Raw genomic sequence first — 14,558 nt, forward strand, 5'->3', positions numbered from 1 at the left:
CTCTGAGCTCTGAACTGTCCAAGAGCTTCTTAGACCCTAGCACCAGAAAAGCCAGACTCTATCCTGAATCCACTTCTGCAGAAACACTCATCTGTTCTGTCTTGTGCTCACTAGAACACTTGTACATCTGAGCCACCCACAGTGCTCATTCAACCCACCACTTTCCAATGGGACTTTGCAGAGAGATGCACTCAAAGATGTCCCGGCCACGATCCTGGAATACCTATTCACCTTTACTTTCCAACATAGCTCTGCTGGGAGATACACTCAGAGATGTCCTGAAACATCTGCCTTCTACCTGGTGAACACACATGCCCTCAGCTGCAGGGCAATCAGTCGTAAAAATGTGCTGTGTGTGCATGTTTCTGCCTTCACACCACAGGGTCTCCAGTTAGTGCTCAATATTCTGGCTAAAATGAAAGTTTCGATCATAGAACATTACAACACAGTAAAGGCCCTTCAGTCCATGATGTTATGCTGACCTTTTAACCTACTCTCAAAGATAAATCTAATCCTTTCTTCCGGCATCGCCCTCTATTTTTCTATTATCCACATGCCTAAGTGTCTCTTAAATACCCCTATCTGCCTCTACTTGCACCTCTAGCACCCACCATGCTCTGTGTAAAAGAAAAACTACCTGACATTCCTCTCCCCCCCCCATACTTTCCTCCAGTCACCCTAAAATTATGCACCAACCCATTTGCCTTCATTGCTCAGGGAAAGATCATAAAGTGTGTTTTAGTGGGAGAATTAAGGGGTGAGAAGTGGGGGGAGGGGAAGGATGAGGGGCTCTCTACTCAGGGTGTCATATTCTTATGGAATTGACCCTCATCAGATGCAGAGCAGAGTCCTGATGTGGAGGGGTCAACGTACAAGATTGAGAGTTTAGAAGGCTGACACACTTCAGATTCTGAGGAGAGGTTTCGGTCAGAGTTGATGCAGAGATGTTGCCCCACCTGGAGGGAATCCAATATTAAGAGAATATGCTCTTAAGAGCATATGGAAAGCACTATAGGGCTATTAAAACAGAACCTTCACACTATCACCCTGAGGCAATTAATCTGATCACTATTCTAGTTACTACCCCACACCCTTCTATCTAATTACCGCACAGTGCACTACGCCAATTTATAAATGATTACATTATAAATACATGCTATTATATACAAACGGTTTGTATTTATGCAAATTTTATTCCATATCCATACTTTAACCTCTAACATTATCTTTTATATAATTGCTATTATTGTTGAATGTTGTGTATATACATCTACTGACGCCTCTGGACACATCTTCAGTGATGTTCCTGGAATCATCCGGTGTTTCAGGTCTTTCAACATCATACATCCTCCTCTAGGTGACCCAGCCAGGGCTGATCAGACCCCAGCTTGTGTCCAGATGGCTAGCTACTTATGACTTCATGGCTCCCCTCTTTTGAGCCACAGCCATCTTGAGGCCCTCTCTGCTGCATCGGTGGTACTGCAGATGGCTCTCCTCTTCCTCTCTCCCTCAATGCCCAAATTGCTGAAGGCTCTGGCTAAGGAATGGGCTGCAAATCCCCTACAACCAACCTCCACTGGGAGACACAGTGCTCTCCATACAGCCTGCTGGCAGTTGCTGACCAGTCCTATGTACTTCTAGAGCTTCCTTTCAAAGGCCTCTTCCAAACCATCTTCCAATGGGACTGTCAGCTCCAGAATCACCACCTGCTTGATAGACTTGAACACGAGTATAATGTCTGGTCACAGAGTGGTGGCTGCGATATGGTTGGGGAACTTCAGTTGCCTTGAAGTCCACCAACAGCTGCCAGTCTCTTGCAGAGGTCTGGATGCCTGCAGATGTTCTTCTGGTAGGTATTGGCTGCTCCCCAGCTCTGACAAAGGCAACAGCCTGCTTAGAGGGTCAGGACCACTTTGCACACTCAACTCCTGCGCTGATGGCTTCAGCAATGGTCTTCAGGACCTGATCATGCCTCCATCGGTACCATTCCTCACCAAGTGCACTTGTGCAGCCACTGAAGATGTGCTCCAGGGTTCCCCGCTTATATATGTATACGCCGAATAAAGTTGATCCTTGATATTTTCAGGGGTAGAGGCCACCCGCCTAGATCAGTGGAGAGAGATGCTTCTCCCACAGAGCATTGGCTAATGTAATGGGAGTCTTATCTCATTGGTTAGTGGAGGAAGGTCAAGAATCACTAAATTCTGGAACGGCTCCAGAGGACTGCAAATGTCACTCCATTCTTTAGGAAGTGAGGGAGACAGAAGAAAGGAAATTGTATACCAGTTAGTCTGACTTCAGTGGTGGGGGGGGAGGGGGGGGGGGAAAGATGTTGGAGTCCATCATTAAGGATGAGATTTTGGCATACTTGAGGGCACTTGATAAAAATAGGCCAAAATCAGCATGGTTTCCTTTAGGGGAAAATCTTGCCTGATAAATCTGTTGAAATTCTTCAAGGAAATAGCAAGCAATATGGTTAAGGCAGCAAAATTAAAAAAGGTCAAGAAGGCATATGGTGTATCTGTGGTTAAGAAGGCGTATGGTGTATTGGCCTTCATTAATTGTGGAATTGAATTTAGGAGCCAAGAGGTAATGTTGCAGCTAAATAGGACCTTGGTCAGACCCCACGTGGAGTACTGTGCTCAGTTCTGGTCATCTCACTACAGGAAGGATGTGGAAGCCATAGAAAGGGTGCAGACAAGATTTACAAGGATGGTGCCTGGATTGGGGAGCATGCCTTATGAGAATAGGTTGAGTGAACTCGGCCTTTTCCCCTTGGAGCAAAGGAGGATGAGAGGTGACCTGATTGAGGTGTATAAGATGATGAGAGGCATTCATCACGTGGATAGTCAGAGGCTTTTTCCCAGGGCTAAAATGGTTGTCACAAGAGGACATAGGTTTAAGGTGCTGGGGAGTAGGTACAGAGGAGATGTCAGGGGTAAGTTTTTTACTCAGAGACTGATGAGTGCATGGAATGGGCTGCTGGCAACAATGGTGGAGGCAAATATGATAGGGTCTTTTAAGAGACTTTTAGATAGGTACATGGAGCTTAGTAAAATAGTGGGCTATAGGTAAGCCTAGTAATTTCTAAGGTAGGGACATGTTTGGCACAACTTTATGGGCCGAAGGACCTGGATTGTGCTGTAGTTTTTCTATGTAATATAGACAAAGGAATCAGTGGATGTTGTTTACTTGGATTTTGAGAAGCCTTTGACAAGGGGCCGCACAAGACACTGCTTAACAAAATAAGAGTCTGTGGTATTACAGGAAAGATATTAGCATGGATAGAAGATTGGCTGACTGGCAGGAGGCAAAGAGTGGGAATAAAGGGGGCCTTTTCAGGTTGGGTGTTAGGTGACTAGTTGTGTTTCATAGCGATCGGTGTTGGGTCCGCTTATTTTCACCTTGTATGACAGTTGTTTGGATGATGAAATTGATGGCTTTATGGCCAAGTTTCCAGATGATACAAAGATAGGCGGAGGGGCAGGTAGTGTTGAGGAAGCAGTGAGTCTGCAGGACAGATGGGGAGAATGGGCAAAGAAGTGACAGATGGAATATGGTGTAGGAAAGTGTATTGTCATGCACTTTGTTAGAAGGAATGAAGGCGTAAATAGACTATTTTCTAAATGGGAAGAAAATCCAGAAATCAGAGGTACAAAAAGATGTGGGAGTCCTCATATAGGATTCCACAAAAGTAAATTCACAGGTTGAGTCAGTGGTAAGGAAGTCAACTGCAATGTTAGAATTCACTTCAATAGGACTAGCTAGAATATTATAAAGGCAAGGATGTAATGCTGAGGCTTTGTAAGTCCGCATGGAGTATTGTGCAGAGTTTTGCGCCACTTATCTATGAAAAAATATGCTGGCATTGGAGAGGGTCCAGAGGAGGTTCATAAGAATGATTCCAGGAATGAAAGGGTTGATGAATGAGGAGCACTTGTTGGTTCTGGGCCTGTACTACTGAAGTCTTGAAGAATGGGAGGGTGGGGGGAGAAGACCTCATTGAAACCTATAGAATATTGAAAGGTCTAGATAGAGTGGAGAAGATATTTTCAGGTGGAGGGGAGTCTAAGACCAGAGGGCACAACCTCAGAATAGAAAGAAGACGTCCATTTAGAACAGAGATAAAGGGGAATTTCTTTACCAGAGGGTAGTGAATCTGTGGAATTCATTGCCACAAGCGGCTGTGGAGGACCAGTGATTGTGTATATTTAAAGCAGAGGTTGATAAGTTCTTAATCAGTCAAGAGGTCAAAGGTTACAAGGTGAAGGCAGATGAAATGGGGCTGAGGGATAATAGATCAGCCAGGGTGCAATGGCTGAGCAGACTCAATGGCCTAATTCTGCTCCTGTGTCTTTTGGTCTTATTGGTTATGCGTCCATCCCCTCCACTTCTCAGCTCTGGCATTTTCTGGTGTGGTTCGGTAAGATGATGCCCAGAGACCTGTGGCCAACATGTAATGTTCCAGCCCTCAGAGTGTCTGCCTGCTTCAACTGGCATAGTTTTACAGATCCCCAATTCATTCAGATTGGATAAGTTTCTAGATTGTGATCAGGCTTCACCTGATCCTTCAGGCCATGAAGTGTCTCATGTCTCCCTCCCAAACACACCCACCCCCTGTACTGAGGTAGATAACATGCATTCTTCTCTGTCATCACATCTAAACTGTAACGTATCCAACAGGTCAACACATTTCTCTTCACCATGACTCTCTACACATTGAATGAAGAGCTTTCCAACCGTGACACAAAAGTGTCAAAGATTAAAGACACAAGGTAAGATTACAGTGATGGATCCAGGAGACAAAAATGAACCACAAAATTACTGGCAGGCCGTTAATTGTACAATAATGTGCAGCTTATTAAAAGCTGAGAGTAACTGTACAACACTGTGCATTCCCGGGTATGTGCATGTGGGGGTGGGGGGTGGGGATTAGCACAATGCTCTACCGTCCCAGCGATATCACCGATTAGAGTTCAATTCCCACTGCTGTCTAAAAGGAGCTTGTATATTCTCCCTATGACAGTGTGGGTTTCCCTTAGGGGCTCTGGATTCCTCCCACATTCCAAACATGTACCAGTTAGGATTAGTCCATTAGTTAGCTTGGGCATGCTAGGTTGGTGCTGGAAGCATGGTCACACTGGGCTGCCCCCAGCACATCCTCCAACTATGTTGGTCATTGACAGTAAGGACTCATTTCTCTGTTTGTTTTACTCTTTCGATGTGCATGTGACAAATAAAGCTAATCATCTTAAGGCTTTCTCACTTTGCTTAAGATATAAACGATTCTCCATCTGAAGCTTGGGCTTAGCTGCTTACACATTGACAAGAGGAGTAATGCACAAAAAGCTGGAGGAACTCAGGTCCGGCAGCCTCTACAGAGAGAATGGAAATATTGGGCTGAAACTGTTGCCGACAGCTGACAAATTTACGACACATGCCAGTGATAGTAAACCCAATTCTGATTCTGTAGTTTCTCTCCATTACAGGATGCTGATATTTAAAGCCATTTCACAGGTGTTCATCCTGGGCTGTACTTGGATCCTTGGCCTGTTCCACTTCCAAGAGGAAACGGTTGTGATGGCCTATCTGTTCACTATCGTCAACAGTTTCCAAGGCACTTTCATCTTCATCATTCTGTGTCTCCTGAATCCCAAGGCAAGTGGTATCATAGTTGATTATTTAAATATTTACAATGAAATAGAATTACTTATATTACCTGGATGCAGTTGACTAAATGAGTCAGACACAAATGTGTTTCATACCTGAGATTTTCATGCTTCTCTTGCCAGGAGACCGATTCCACATCTGCTCTTTATACTCCCTAACATCATCCTAAACAACCTGACTTTAATTATAAGGTCAACCCTCCCTCCCAAACTTCAATGCTTTGTTTGAAATCTCAGTCGAGAGCATGCAGTCAGGGCCAACAGCTGAGTGTGTTACTGAGGGCCATACTATCACAGAAGTCACCTTTCAGTTGAGACATTCACCCAGCTAACCAATTACACTCTAGGTGAAAGTTAATCATCACCAGTTGCTATGGGGAACTGAGCAGATGCTTTTCTCCTCGTAACGTGGGCAATATTTATGCCCCACTCAAAAATAAACATGTGGACTTTGCAAATATGTGTTTGAAAATTGCCTGGATATCTTTCCCTTTGACTGTAAAGGCTCCAGGAGACTTGAAGCTGAGTTCCTAGACCTCAATAGTGCCTCATACTGTAAAAATGACAACAATTTGCCATAAATTGGCTCAAATAAAGTAGGATAGGACCATTCCACCATGATATACCCTGTGGTGAGATCAGAACACCAGTCAAACACTGGAAGCCAATGGTACTAGCCCAAAGTCCCTACAGGTCACCAAAAGCAGTGATCAGTCCCATTTTCAAAATCATAAGCGATTTTGTTAATGGTTAACCAATGAGCTAGTAAAAGTGGTTTCAGGGATCTCAGATGATCTTATTCAGGTGTAATCTCTAATAAATTTCCTTTTTTTAAACCTTAAGATAAGAGCTGAATACCAGAAGTGGATTTTCTCCATTTGCAAGGCCAGGAGGGTCTTATTCAACTCTGAATCTACCAAAATGACACTATCCGTGACATCGGTGAGTATGTCCATGTTAGTGATAGCACTTCACAAATTTACAATCCTTGCCAATCAGCACAGGCACATTTCTTAAAGCAACCCTACCTGGACACACACCACCATCATTATCTCCTTTATAGTTACTGGCCAAAAGGTCTGGAACCCCCCTCCTCACACAGCACCATGATACGCACTCCATTCAGGTCTGTCAGCAGCAGACAGCTGTGCTGAGGAGGAGGGAAGTCAGCGTCCAAAACTACCAGCCTGATAACTGAGAGACTATGGATATTGGGGGCCTGGAGGCAGTCGGTCTGCGTGAACAGCTAGGTAGGTGGGTAGGAGGGTTGGAAAGGGGTTTTGTTTCCTTTTTTTAATTTTGTTGTTATGGCGACATTGTTGTTCTTTGTGTTGTTCGACTGAACAATGTGAACATGCTACTTTGATGCCAGATTGCGAGGTGACACTTGCAGTTTGGTCCCGGCATTTCGTTAGGTGTATTCGTTATTAACACAAACAATGCACTTCAGTATATGCCTTGATGCACACGTGATAACTAAACAAATATAATCAGAGATAACATTTCACAGTGACAAGTGAGAGACATCAGGAAATGGGCCATGTTTACTGGGTTAGTCTGAGCATCAAGAGTGGTGAGGAGGAAAGGGAGGTGATGGCTGAGAGACTCATGGATGGGCTTCAGTTCAATCAGTGTAGAGTTTGCAGATTCTCCTGGTGAACAATGGTGGTAAATGGCCAAAGGATCAAAGGGGATCTGATTGGCGTGGGTAAGTGAATACATAGTGGGGGAGTAGGTCTGAACATGAAGGTCTGTCACATCGTTATTGAATTGGCATCCCAGACCAGTTCTGTTGGTAGCACTGTCGATGGTCTTTACCGGAACAACAGGTCTACATTTCTCCGCAGAGTTCCCCAAAGAATGTCGCACATCATCTTCACCTGTCATATTTCACCCGGGCAAAAATCATGTCAGCTGGGTAATACTGGGGAAGTGTTTTAGTATGCAGTCGTCCCTCTGAGCATAGTTAAATCTAAACTTCCTCACACATTCAGAACTCCAGACTAAAGCCATGTTCCTTTCCACAGGAAACAGTATGACCAAATGGATCCAGGTTTCTGCTTTGTTACAGAAAATGCAGCAAGATGTTTCAAGAAAATGTGAATATGCTACTTTCTAAAATGCCATTCATCTCCCATATCTGTTCATTCACAAGACCCATCTACAAATGGGTCCAATGACCGTGGCAAGTCGCCTCGGAGTGGTCAACTTTACAATGTCAAGATGCCTTTTGTTGAAAGTATATTCTATTAACATTTTCATCCTAAAGGTAGAAGTGAATTTTCTACTGACAACTTTGGAGGGAGACAGCTTATCCCCTACAGATTATTTAGAGTAAAGCAGAGGATTGACTGTTCCTTTAACATAAGAGATTATACAGATGTTGTAACTCCAGAGCAACACAGCAGGCAGCATCTATGGAGGGGAATAAACAGCTGATGTTTCATGCCAAGACCCTTTATCAGTACATGATGAAGGGTCCCAGACCAAAACATCAACTGTTTATTTCCCTCCATAGACGCCGCCTGACCTGTTGAGTTCCTTCAGCATTTTATGTTGACCATTACTTTTATGCAGAACGTAGCTCATTTATCCTCTATAAGACATTTCAGGATCCGTTATAATATATGGGTCTGTTATTAGTCAGTTGGTGATTTCTTACATCTGGTTTTGGAGTTAAAGTGAGATGCAGCAACTTCTTTGTAATCGCTTAAGAATGGCTCCATATAAGCAATTTAAACATTTGTACATTTATGGATAAGTGTATGTACTTTTATCCATACATTGATAAAAGTATGGAACTAATTCAAAGCTGAGTGACTCCAATGGCTGTAGCGTTCTTCCTTCTGGTGAAGTTAATGATCCTTCTCTAGTTTAAGTACAATTTAGTCTGCATTAGGAGATACCATCTTGTAGAAGACCATCCACACTCTCAATTACATGTCTACATCGAAAGAATGCAGAACATTATAGTGCAGGTCGGGTCCTTCAGCTCATTTTGATGACCTTTTAACCTACTCCAATATCAATCTAAACCCTTCCCTCCCACAGAGCTCAATTTTTATATCATCCATGTGCTTTTCTAAGAAGTCACTTAAATGCCCCTAGTATATCTGCCTCTATCACCACTCCCAGCTGCACATTCCATGCAACTCCCACCCTGTGAAAAAAACCTACCCCTGAAATACCCCTCTGTTCTTTCCTCCAATCACTTTAAGATTATGCCTCTGGTATTAGCTATTTCTATCTTGGGAAAAAGTCTCTGGCTGTCCATTTAATCAATGCCTCGTATCATTTTGTACATTTCTATCGAGTTACCTCTCATCCACCGTAGAAGTACAAGTAAAAGTGCAAGGGACATCCCTCTGAAGCCACATCCAAGCTCTTGTCACCATAAGAGAGTTCAACAAAAATAATTCAAAAAAAATAATGCAAATGCTGAAAACATGAAATAGAAAATTGATAGAAACACTCAGCAGATCAGGCAGCATCTGTGGGTCAATTTTAACACTTTAAGTCACAGGGAAGCAGAGGTGAGTCACCTACCTGGTGCTTCAGGCTGAAAAAGATCACAAAAACAGATTTCTCTTTAACAGCAACATGCTGGATATCACCATGGATGAAACCTCCCTCTTCTCTCTTACTTGCTGTTTAATTCTTATAATGATAATGTTCAAAATGAAATTATAAAGGTGAGAGCCTCTGCTGACACTGGAAATTAGGAGCACAGTACACATACAAAATGCTGACGAAACATAGCAGGTCAGCCAGCATCTATGGACAGGAGTAAGCACTCAATGTTTCTTGTTTCTGCTCCCTTTTTGTTGAAGGTTCTACCTAAAACATTGAGAGATTATTCACCCCTACTGCAATTACACAGCAATACCTGAAGTATTTACATTTTGGTCAACTTACCCATGGGAAATAGGTATCGAGGAGGAACAGCACAGATTCACAATGTTAGAGCTGGGGATAATATATTTTCTAGAACTCAGGAGAACTAATGATCAATGAACACACAACCACTTTGAGGGCTGGAGAGTAGATCAGATATCCGGTCTCTTTGCCCCATGACACAGTGAAAAACTTACAGAACCATTAACAAGAGTACAGCTGTCACTGGGCCAGGTACGGGAGTCAGGTTAGCGGGGTGGCCAGGGACTGGATTCAGGGATAAAATTGTCACGTTAGGGCAGAGGCTGGAATCAGGGATACAACTGTCACTGGGCAAAGACTGGATATAGGGATACAGGAGTCATGGGGGCAAATGAAGTCACCGAAAAGTGCTGGTAGTTAATTAAGCAGCCTCTTTATTCGACAAAACAAGATACAGCAGGCATCATTTCGAGTGCCTTTCAGTGGAAAGGTCTGCACAGTCCAGCCCTATACATCACTTTATATACTAAAGATCAAAGAAAAACTCTGAATTCAAACAATCCATATTTAGTGTTTCCTTTGAAACACACGCCCTCTTTCACACCTCTCTCCTTGACGGCTATTCTACAGACACCCAAATAATGAATTTAAATCAGCAGTATCCACCCATTTTTCAGAGTTGCATTTTAGATTTAATCTTCAATGCATATTCAGAGCTGAAGGTTGGTCACTGATGTCAATATTCACTTTATATCCTAATCCCAAAATTATTCTTGGCAAAATAAATTTGTACCATGAAAGGTCAGCCTTACAGAGGATCTACTCAAATAGGGCAGCAGAAATCTCCTACTTTGGAACCCTCCCAATTACGCTAAGTATGTCTACATCTATCCTATCATCCCTAATGGCTACCTACAAAATGCTAATCAGAAAGATTGTTCCAGAAATTTGAACAACGGTCTTTAGAAATAGTGCTTTATTCATAAGCCTGTTGGCTCTTTCCTTGCTGGCTGATTGCAACTTAATCATATTACTTGTCTTCACCCCTTCATTCTCTGATAGCCAAAACTCTTTATCCAGAGACACCAGCAAGGTAAATGCAACAGGCTCACAGGCCCTCTCATCGATGTGCAGGGCAGACCCAAAAATACACTGAAGAGACCAGCTGAGTTTCTCCAGCATTTTGTGTGTGTGGCTTGGATTTCCAGCATCTGCAGATTTTCTGTTGCCAGAAATGCACTGAAAGCTGCACCCTGCCAATTTCGAGTATCTGTGACTCGCTTCTTTCTACTTTCACCATTTTTGCTCCTATATATCTAATATAAATAGCCTCACACACTAAATGCTGATGGAATGCAGCAGGCCAGGCAGCATCTATAGGAAGAAGTACAGTCAAAGTTTCGGGTCCAGTTCCTTCGTCAGGGTTACTGAGACACTGGTAATACGTTGAAGGCGACAAATGGATTGTGTGCACAACAGGAAAAAGCTTTGTTACACACAGTTGCTATTTTTCCAAATGAATTGAGCCTTGATTTTTTAAATACATATTTAAACATAAATCCCCTTTGGATGACTTTCATTGGGAATTTTCTCATTATTGCAATTATATTTATAGACAATAGACAATAGGTGCAGAAGTAGACCATTTGGCCCTTCGAGCCTGCACCGCCACTTTGAGATCATGGCTGATCATCTACTATCAATACCCGGTTCCTGCCTTGTCCCCATATCCCTTGATTCCCCTATCCATAAGATACCTATCTAGCTCCTTCTTGAAAGCATCCAGAGAACTGGCCTCCACTGCCTTCCGAGGCAGTGCATTCCATACCCCCACAACTCTCTGGGAGAAGTAGTTTTTCCTTAACTCTGTCCTAAATGACCGACCACTTATTCTCAAACCATGCCCTCTGGTACTGGACTCTCCCAGCATCTGGAACATATTTCCTGCCTCTATCTTGTCCAATCCCTTAATAATCTTATATGTTGCAATCAGATCCCCTCTCAATCTTCTTAATTCCAGCGTGTACAAGCCCAGTCTCTCTAACCTCTCTGCGTAAGACAGTCCGGACATCCCAGGAATTAACCTTGTGAATCTACGCTGCACTTCCTCTACAGCCAGGATGTCCTTCCTTAACCCTGGAGATCAAAACTGTACACAATAGTCCAGGTGTGGTCTCACCAGGGCCCTGTACAAATGCAAGAGGATTTCCTTGCTCTTGTACTCAATTCCCTTTGTAATAAAGGCCAACTTTCCATTAGCCTTCTTCACTGCCTGCTGCACTTGCTCATTCACCTTCAGTGACTGATGAACAAGGACTCCTAGATCTCTTTGTATTTTTTCTCCCTTACCTAACTTTACACCATTCAGATAATAATCTGCCTTCCTGTTCTTACTTCCAAAGTGGATAACCTCACACCTATTCACATTAAACGTCATCTGCCAAGTATCTGCCCACTCACCCAGCCTATCCAAGTCACCCTGAATTCTCCTAACATCCTCATCACGTCACACTGCCACCCAGGTTGGTATCATCAGCAAACTTGCTGATGTTATTCTCAATGCCTTCATCTAAATCGTTGACGTAAATCGTAAACAGCTGTGGTCCCAATACCAAGCCCTGTGGCACCCCACTAGTCACCACCTGCCATCCAAGAAACACCCATTCACCGCTACCCTTTGCTTTCTATCTGCCAACTAGTTTTCTATCCATGTTCAATGTCTTCCCCCCAATGCCATGAGCTTTGATTTTACCCACCAATCTCCTATGTGGGACCTTATCAAATGCCTTCTGAAAATTGAAGTACACTACATCCACTGGATCTCCCCCGTCTAACTTCCTGGTTACATCCTCGAAAAACTCCAATAGATTAGTCAAGCATGATTTACCCTTGGTAAATCCATGCTGGCTCGGCCCAATCCTATCACTGCTATCTAGATATGCACTATTTCATCTTTAATAATGGACTCTAGCATCTTCCCCACTACTGATGTTAGGCTGACAGGTCGATAGTTCTCTGTTTTCTCCCTCCCTCCTTTCTTAAAAAGTGGGATAACGTTAGCCATTCTCCAATCCTCAGGAACTAATGTTCCTGAATCTAAGGAACATTGGAAAATGATTACCAATGCATCCGCAATTTCCAGGGCCACCTACTTTAGTACCCTAGGATGCAGACCATCTGGACCTGGGGATTTGTTAGCCTTCAGTCCCATCAGTCTACTCATCACCGTTTCCTTCCTAATGTCAATCTGTTTCATTTCCTCTGTTACCCGATGTCCTTGGCCCATCCATACATCTGGGAGATTGCTTGTGTCTTCCTTACTGAAGACAGATCTAAAGTACTTATTAAATTCTTCTGCCATTTCTGTTTCCCATAACAATTTCACCCAATTCATTCTTCAAGGGCCCAACATTGTTCTTAACTATCTTCTTTCTCTTCACATACCTAAAAAAGTTTTTGCTATCCTCCTTTATATTCCTGGCTAGCTTGCTTTCTAGTTTGCATATTTGTGAGTGGTTTGTTAAGGAGTGTAATGTGTAAATGTTTCTTAAGGGTTTTCTGTTCCCAGTTATGTCTGGGACAGGTAATGGTGCTGCTTTCACAAGGAATTAATTTGCAAGGTGTTCTTAATGAAGATGGTAGCTGATTAAAAACTGTAAATTATTTCAAAAGTGTCTCCCTCAACAGTTGGGTTATTTTGCTTGGAGGTAGTTACAGAACGTATACAGTATATCTAAGTTACTGAATAATAAACTGATTCTCGGATTGAAAACATAGCCACTTATCAATTCTGGGATTGTGCGATAAACAGTTTCTCTCATCACAACAGTCGAGTGAGGAGCAATGGGTTTGTTGATACACTGTGTTCAAAGTGCACCTACTGAAACCCAGGATCTATAGTCAGTAGTTGGCAAGATATCAGTCCTTTAACAATCCTTTATTGTGTTAGGGAAAACTTGGGATAAATGGTGAGGTTTGGAGTGAGTTCTTGTTCAATTCTGCTCAAATGTGGAAGTTTTCAAGAAGCTCTATCAGTGGATTTTTTTTTAGTGAATAATTCGGCCAGTTTAATGTGGTAACTTGGTGTTGACCCTTAGCCTAAAGTAATCCATTTCACTATCATCAAGTATACATGTACATGCTTGTTAGTCTGGGGCAAGGGTTGCCAACCTGGGATTCAAGGACCTCTCAGTTAATAGTAGAGGTCCATGGCATAAAAAAGGTTGGGAACCCCTGGTCTAGGTATGAGCTACCTGAAACTGCTTCACCCTTTGTGTTTTACAGTGACTATGTAACATTTTAAACAATATCCCGTGGTCGGAATGATGCAAGGAATTTACATGAGGAGTTACAGCCCAGTTTTAGCCCGGTTTAAGTGGACATGTTGTGTATGGCAATGTAGAAACTTCACAAGAATGATTATTCAAAGTCCTGTAATAATGAAATGACAGTGAAGTTTGACAGCTGCAATTAAGGTTTAAAACATCAATAAAGGTGTTCTTGAGTTTTAAAAATATATAAATAGCCTGTCTGGTTGTTGGCAAGGGTAGGTCAGTTATTGATACTGGTGCCCTGTCAACTAACACATTGAATTGCTGGGCCCCTAACAATGCTATTGTGTACATATGTGGATCACCAGCACTGGCAGTGGGGACCACCACATCTTTTTCTGAACTAGAAGCCATTTTCACCAGCTCTATGATCTGATCAACATTCGGATTGTTCAGACTGGGTGCTGAAGGAGTGGGAGATTGCATGTCTGCCAGGACTTTCACCTGTATGTCTTTCCTCTTTTTTGGGTACTGCCTCCAACCACGTCCGGATAGGCCACAGCTATAGCATATCAACTCCTTTACCCTCCATGTCTATTCCAGTGGTTCTTTGCTATGTGTCCCAACTGCTGGCACACAAAGCAAGCCCTTTGTGACATCACAGCAGCTGCATCTACTATAGCCACTTCACGATTTCTTTCATATTTCCTTTAAGTCTATCTCACTGGCCCATGAAACCTTA

The 14,558-nt window shown here is 42.9% G+C and overlaps 1 protein-coding gene and 1 long non-coding RNA gene across 5 annotated transcripts in view; both read left to right on the forward strand.

Annotated features, from left to right (window-relative positions):
* LOC140740079 (adhesion G protein-coupled receptor E3-like) overlaps nt 1-5,748 on the forward strand; it is a 35,258-nt gene extending 29,510 nt beyond the window's left edge. For 2 of the 3 annotated variants that reach the window (XM_073068946.1, XM_073068947.1), the window contains 2 exons: nt 4,684-4,775; nt 5,490-5,748. In XM_073068946.1, coding sequence (XP_072925047.1) covers nt 4,684-4,775; nt 5,490-5,733 — 336 coding nt within the window. In that variant the 3' untranslated portion in view covers nt 5,734-5,748. The remainder of the gene's footprint in view (nt 1-4,683; nt 4,776-5,489) is intronic. The other variant, XM_073068948.1, reaches the window with a different exon arrangement.
* Nucleotides 5,749-6,505: 757 nt separating this feature from the next.
* LOC140740084 (uncharacterized) lies at nt 6,506-14,061 on the forward strand. 2 transcript variants are annotated; one of them, XR_012101793.1, is made up of 3 exons: nt 6,506-6,611; nt 7,697-7,768; nt 13,830-14,061. It is a non-coding gene; the product is annotated as an uncharacterized lncRNA (long non-coding RNA). The 2 variants fall into 2 exon arrangements; XR_012101792.1 differs by lacking the exon at nt 13,830-14,061 and having other exon boundaries at nt 7,697-8,480.
* The last annotated feature ends 497 nt before the right edge of the window (nt 14,062-14,558 follow it).

The sequence above is a fragment of the Hemitrygon akajei genome, chromosome 16, assembly GCF_048418815.1.
Source record: "Hemitrygon akajei chromosome 16, sHemAka1.3, whole genome shotgun sequence".
NCBI lineage: Eukaryota > Metazoa > Chordata > Chondrichthyes > Myliobatiformes > Dasyatidae > Hemitrygon > Hemitrygon akajei.